The sequence below is a fragment of the Haliotis asinina genome, chromosome 1 (genome assembly GCF_037392515.1).
Source record: "Haliotis asinina isolate JCU_RB_2024 chromosome 1, JCU_Hal_asi_v2, whole genome shotgun sequence".
Classification (NCBI taxonomy): domain Eukaryota; kingdom Metazoa; phylum Mollusca; class Gastropoda; order Lepetellida; family Haliotidae; genus Haliotis; species Haliotis asinina.
This window is the reverse complement of record NC_090280.1, coordinates 15,143,983-15,151,473: the sequence shown is the minus strand read 5'-3', so window position 1 is coordinate 15,151,473 and position 7,491 is coordinate 15,143,983. Positions and strand designations below refer to the sequence as shown.

General features: G+C 39.9%; 1 protein-coding gene across 1 annotated transcript; it reads left to right on the top strand.

Annotated features, from left to right (window-relative positions):
• Window positions 1-693: 693 nt before the first annotated feature.
• Window positions 694-7,420, top strand: LOC137296146 (galectin-3-binding protein B-like). Its single transcript, XM_067827885.1, has 3 exons — window positions 694-987; window positions 5,314-5,459; window positions 7,249-7,420. Exons 1-3 carry the CDS (start codon window positions 694-696, stop codon window positions 7,418-7,420), a joined length of 612 nt encoding a protein of 203 aa, XP_067683986.1.
• The last annotated feature ends 71 nt before the right edge of the window (window positions 7,421-7,491 follow it).

The following is a 7,491-nucleotide window of genomic DNA, read 5'->3' as shown; positions in this document are numbered from 1 at the left end:
ACGAATAGTACATATGCTTTGTTATGTTTTCTTGACACTTCCCTCAGTTATTACTATAACACGTCTAATTGAATACAAGTGAACAACCGTGACTGTGTGCGTCCGTCCGTGAGTGCGCGCGTGCGTGCGTGTTATCCTGCATCAATCTTTGAGGCCAGTGACATAATTATATGCTTGTAGTTTAACTCTTTCCCAATGGAAAGGGTAGCAATATATAGATCAACAATATTTTTATTGCCGTGAGAGCGAACCTACACCGAGACGTTGATCTCATCACAATAAAGATCTTCATCCGTATATTGTTATACTTCATCACTGCTCCAACTTCCCAAAGAAGTTCAAAAACCCTAATCTAAAACACAGTGCCTTTTTCAGCAGACTATCTGCTGAAATACAGACAAATTGAGATCTGATTGGCCTAAATCCGCATTAAAGATGGTCTGTGTTGGTAGGTGTTTAAATGCCATGCTATCTCATACCATAGTAACCAATGAGAACAAGTGTGGCCGCATTGACAGACTAGACCACTCCAGTAAGCTCCGCCTACTGCGAGTGCTTTAGGAGTACCACACTTTAATCAATATTGAAACCCAACATTATGTTCTAATGGTGAGTCACACGGTGTATTAGAACTCTCCTACTGTTCCAAACATTGAACTTGATCTGAGGAGGAACAACTACAAAACTATCGCCATGATTGTACATATCTTCGTTGCCTTACAGTTTGGTCTGTTGGTGCTAAGTAGTACATTGTGTGTTAACGAAACTTTTAAGCAAGTAACACAGGTGTACATGACATTGCTTGGAAACAAAGGAGCCAACTCTACCGCTGACTGTAGTGTCCAGTGTGAGTCGACAGAAAATTGTGTCTCATTTACATTCACTGCTGCGAGTTACACGTGTGCCATGTACCGTGATTTGACCGGGACATCTGCATCCTGCTTTAAAGGAGATGTGTATAAGAAATTACGTACGTATAACACCCTAGTTATCCGATATTGTTTATCTGATAGTAATGTTTAAAATCATTATGAATCAATATACTTCCAAGGGCCTTGGTCAAGCCCACTGGTTACAACGTTCGGTCGTCACACCGGTTCCATTCCCCACATGGGTACAATGTGTTAAGTCCATTCTGGTGTCTCCTGTCGTGACATTGTTGAAATACTTCTAAAAGCGATGTAAGACCAACCTTACTCGCTCAGTCAAAACATTTCTAAACATTCAAAACAGAAAGTCGAACAGAAATCCTCTCACGAATACTGCCAATGTGTGTAGCAGGGACAATATACCATTATAATAGTTGAAAACGATCATGCCACTTTTTATGTACAGCTCCATCCATGTCTGATGGGAAAAGAGTTATAGATTCCTGGTTATTTGGCCATGTGTTTTTATGTGATCTTCAGTGGAGGAGAATGTAGGAAAGCGCAGGAAGGACGAGAAATAGTTTATGTACATAATGAAACTTAAAACTCCATTTGTCTCAAAAACAAACCTTCCAATCCCGAAAACATATGCACGGCCCGAAGAAATAGTCTGCAACTAAGTATCGACACTTAACAAGCAGGTGGCAATTCATGCTTGCATATGTTAGAAACACATGGATGTTTCAAATAATTATCGGAGGCTGCAGATCATAGGATTGTCTGGTCCAGACTCGATTATTTGCAGACCGCAACCATGTAGATGAGTGAGTGAGTTAGTGAGTGAGTTACAATTTAACGTCACATCGGCAGTGTTGCAGCCATATCGTGACGTGAGCATTCTTAAAAAAGATATCTATGTATATCATAAAAAACTGTCGACGACGGACAGTAAAACAACTAGAATATCACAATAAGAAATAAAACTGGCTTCAAAAGTTAAAATTATTATCCTTATTCAGACAGTACAATATCAAACACAGGCTATATTGATCACCAATAACTGAAAGTAGATCACCATACTAGGGGCCATGGGGACTTACAGTACTTGTGCTACCTGCATGGTCCCTAGCTGGATTTACATCATCCCCTCAGCTGCTGGTGATTGTAGGCAAGATTAGCCACAAATTAAAATGACAGAAATACTACGGCTAAGAAAAAATGGAAGATCAAATTTTACTTCAAATTTTTTTGGACTTACGTATCCTCTCAGGAGGACAATAATTTTACAGCGCCACCATGTAGATGGAATGTTGCCGGTCAACGTACCTGTGAACCATTTGGAGGGCCTGTTTACTGGCTTGATGTAGTGTTCCTTTTTCCTCTTATATTTTATGTCTTTGGCGTTGGGGATGGCTTGTATTGCGTTTGGAATTTATCAAACGCTTTGGCTATTTTTCAGTGTATATTTGATAACCTGAGAGGCAGTGCCATGGGGCACTGAGCTTATTAGTGTCTGTTTTCTCATCATACAAATCTTAGTAAGCTTAGATATTTTCACAAGGATTTGAGGCCTCTAACATAACATACAACATAATTCTATGCACGATATCACTGAAACGCTTGATTCGAAGTTTCGCCGAATTCTAGTTACACCATTTAAAAAAGTTGTATCCACAAGCTACTTGAGGACATTGTGTTCGACAGCATTGTGTTTCAAACAGTAACTGACAAAGTAAACATCATTAACGACCAACGCAGGCTTTCTCTGTTTTTTGATGACGGTAAGTAAATACGTGCAGGCACCGAGCAAACACGTGTTTCACATAATCCCATATTAGAAAGACATATATGCTTAATAATAAAATCGAATCCGTCTTTAGCATTCGCCTGATGACAATTGGTAAGGAGTTTCTATGTCTCGAACTACCCTCAAGAAACACAGAGATCTTGGGCGTGTTTCACCAGAATGGTTAGGAAACAAATGACGTGCACCGTTGTTAAAAATGGAATCGTTATTAAATATTTAAATATTTACAGCCAATGATATCGAGTGATACATGACTTGAAGTTTTACCTTTTCCAAACGACCGATGAGCCTTTAAAAAGCCTGGTTAGAATGTGTCTTCACAAGATGCCTGTCGTAAGGGGCGACTAACGGAACCGGATGGACTGATTTATTTGATGCATGTCAGCGTCTTCCATAGGCGTAGAGCGATGCTCATTACTTACGGCCTGTCGTCATATAGTTTCGAAACTACAGCGTTACACAAGAAACAAACACTCAGTGAAGGCATGCATGTGGCCTTGTCATAGGCTTGCACAACCAGTCAGATTTCTCAGTTGTGAGATCATATTTATAGGCCTTCAGAGAGCAATTTTAATCAATGTTAACACCAAGGAGTCATTTTGTAATAATTAATATATCAGTGACCAGGAACTTGAACAGGGATTTCTGTAAACTATTAGTGTTTTCCAAGTCACTTTGAATAGTTGCATGGTCAGTTGGCAATGGCTCAAATGCGGACAGATGAATTAAACAGCAATCTAACTCCAAAACGTATATATGTATTCCATAATTATCAAAACATCAGGCCAACTGTGTGAGTTTTTTCCAGAATTTATGTCCTAAACGTTAAAAAGGTTGCTGAACAAACTAACATTAAAATATTTATACAGTTCACTATTTGTGGAAATAGGAGTGCAAAGAGAGGGACAGCTAGGTGTACGTGTAGTATGTGCACAAGTGCCGACAAAGTTATTGATTCATTAGCCAGTGCTGTGCCATCTTCATCCTTTCTCGCACACCTGGCTGTTCATCGCTTTATTCAAGCTACGGTATGGCGACGGTCTGTAAATAATCGAGTCTGGACAAGGCAACCCTGGGATCAAGATCATGAGCATCGATCTAGGCAGCTGGGACAAGGGGACATGTCAACGGCCACTACCGTTAGTCGCCTCTTACGAGAAGCATGGGCTACTGAAGATACGTTCTAACACATATTTTCACTGGTCACTTCCGTTAGAGAGCTCAGTGAAAACATATCGTTCCAACCACACCCGACCTGTAGACCTCTGGATTTCTGGACCTGTGGTTAGTTCCATGTCTCACAATGCCAAAGCGCCCCAGTACATTGCCTTTCGATACCAATACTGCTGATAGACTTGATATAAGTTCTATATAACGTCCATGGTTTCACGTCTTCTGGTCTTCCGTTGACTAATCACAATTTTCATAGTGATGCCCGTAGGACTCAGTGGAGTGTGAGGGACAAAATGTGAAATATGGTAAGACGTTCTGAACAGAAAGGTTTTGATTTGGCTTTTAAAAGTGGAGTCACAAATGCTGGCTTTGCGTTCTTGTGGTAAAGAGTTCCATAATTGAGATGCAGTAGTGGAGAAGCGTCTGTCATCCATTTTTTCTGGTGTGTACTGGTTTGTCTGTTTGATTGGTATTTTAGAAGCTGATGAATAATAATTTATGGATAACGACTTCTTTATTGTGAAACGACAATCGGTATAAGAAGCTATACCGAAAGACAACGGTATAAGAAGCTATACCGAAAGACAACGGTATAAGCTATACCGAAAGACAACGGTATAAGAAGCTGTACCGAAAGACAACGGTATAAGAAGCTATCCCGAAAGACAACGATATAAGAAGCTGTACCGAAATACAACGGTATAAGAAGCTATCCCGAAAGACAACGGTACAAGAAGCTATAACGAAAGACAAAGATACAATGAACTATACCGAAAGACAAAGATACAATGAACTATCCCGAAAGACAAAGATACAATGAACTACACCGAAAGACAAAGATACAATGAACTATACCGAAAGACAAAGATACAATGAACTATACCGAAAGACAAAGATACAATGAACTATATCGAAATGTAATAATAATATATTCCGAAACGTCTCATAATACAAAAAGAAGTGTTATCTATCAAGTATATTTTTGATGATTGGGACAATGGGAACTGATCAGAGAAGAGCAGAAGTCTTTCTCGCCATGACGAAGTTGTGTTGCAGTAGAGTTGCATTGGACATAGGTATTGCATACATTCATCTTTTCTGCTTGCACAGAATGACCCTCCTTTCTAGGTCTACATAGGAAGGCTCACTACAGCATGACATTTCCATGATGTGGCACCTGTTTTTCTCACTTAGTGCTACAGTCACTGGTGTTATGCTGGAGTTAGAGTTAGTGTATGGGGTCGATGGTGTTCTATGATTATTCCATCCCATGCACTATCCATATTAAACAAAATATTTATGTTTATTCACATTTTATTCCTTCGGGGTTTTTATTTTGCTATTTATTTAACCTGTTTCGCTTTCAATGGGGGAAATACGTGTATTTCTTTTATGTAGCTTTACATACCAGCAGTGGTTTACAACGTGAATTATAAAGATTTCTCTGCAGGAATGGCTTCAGAGCAAAGTGGCAACAGCGTTCGACTTGTTCCGGGTCCAAAATCAGGTCGTCTTGAGATTTACTACCAGTCTTCATGGGGAACAGTCTGTGACGACGGTTTTACTGCTGCAAACTCCAGAGTTGTCTGCAGACAACTGGGATTGCCTTCGTAAGTATTGCGGACCGTCTGCATGATCATATGTCATCATGTATTTATTAGTGTTAGCCTGTATCCAGTACACCTATTTACGTCGAAGTTATTGTCTGTAGGCAACATGGATTGCCATCGTAAGTGTAATAAACCATCCAACATGATAATCGATCATAACAGGTTTAGTAATATTGACATGTAACAATAACCACATGCAACAAGGCTGTATATCGCCAAATTGAGTTGTATTGCAGTATATTGCGATTCAGGAACCTGTATTGCGATATACTGGGAGCTTCAGTGTTTGATAGTAAGCGACGCTATCTCAGTTTAAGGTGCAGAGTCAAGGATTCTATTTCCCTTTTCATACAATCGAGACCATAAAGATAATCACATAAACTTCATATATGTTCTTTCCCAAGTATACCGGTTTTCAGGAAAAGAATGTTGCAACGCGAATTCTTAACAAACCTTTACATGGTATTTGCATATGCTTTACCGCAATTTGATGTATAATCCTCCTGCAGTGCTATAGTCGGTTCCCCCAAGTGAGAGTGGGGAAATTCATCTTCGATGTAACCACGTATACATATAATGCTTTAGTTGAGTCTAACCTTTTGACGGGTAGTATATCTATTGTTGCATCACATCACAGGTAAAATGTCCACTTCGGGTCATTCCTCTGTGTAATCAGCTGTAACCAGATATTCAGAAGAAATACTAATGTAATGAATTATTATGTCTGTAAGGCGCTACTTCCGGTGACATGTATGTACTCAAGAACCAGTTCTAAATTGCTTGACCGCAAAATATGACTTCCTTGACTTGAGCAAGTGTACAACCACGCATGACAGCACAGCTGTTGACACCTTTGCCCGTGCTTTGGCAGCTTGCTGCATGTCATAGTTTTCTAAAACAGAGAGCGTGTGTCGAGTACAAGACTAGCCAGGACATGCACCTTGTAACATTACTATCGCCAGTGCCGTGATCTACTTCCGAGTCATTTATGTCTTACAGATGTTGACATAGGGTACTTTAGTGTGCTTCATCAGAAGCGTTACATGTCTGTATGGAAGCCAGATCTTTGTTAGTCGAAATTTACAAACTGAACAAAACTGACAATTCCATTTGTGATTTAACGAGCAGTGAATAATATCACCTGTTCCAGAACGTTTCCGTTAGGAAAGATGTAAGCTAGAGTTGTTAGAAATTGTTTATATGCACAGAAAACAGATTTGTGTAGAGATGCACGCATGCATATGTACATATAATCTCTCTGTAACAGTCAACACTAAAGCTGTTAAGCTAGGAACAGATCGTTTAAATCCATTTGGTTTCTACTATCCACTGTACTGAATGTACCCTATTTACTGAATGTATGCATTGTCTGCAACGCCAAATCATTTTCTTAAAGGTGCACAATAGAAGCGTCATGTCTAAAAGATAACAACCATCAATACATACGATGTATACACTACGCTCTGCAATGTCTCTCCTTTCCAAATCTTCCACCAGAAACTTGCATAGCAACGCTCGAAACTCCCTTGTTGCAGTCCTAGATATTTATAATTTAACGGTGTTTGGAGTAGGCCGGTGATTAAAGTGTTCCATTATCCACATGGGTACAATGTCTGAAGCCCATTTCTGGTGTCCCCTGTCGTGATTTTGCAGGAATATTTCTAAAATGGGTTGTAAAACAATTCTCACATTTTCTTTATAGAAATAGTAATATCCAGTCTGCTCGTTACATCGAACACCCAGGTTGGATTTTCCACACCGCTTTAACAACATCTAAACATATTTCCAGGGACAATGCGGTGTTCAAGAGCTCAGCTTTCTATGGCCAAGGGTCGGGGTCGATACTACTGGACAATGTACAGTGTACAGGGGATGAGCTATACCTGTCCCAGTGTTGTCACCAAGACTGGACAAGTCACAACTGTAATCATGGGGAAGATGTTGGCGTAGACTGTATGTAACGCTTGCATCAGCAACAGGCATTAGGTGATTCCTCCACGCAGCATCACTGAGGTGTCGGTCGCAGTAGTTG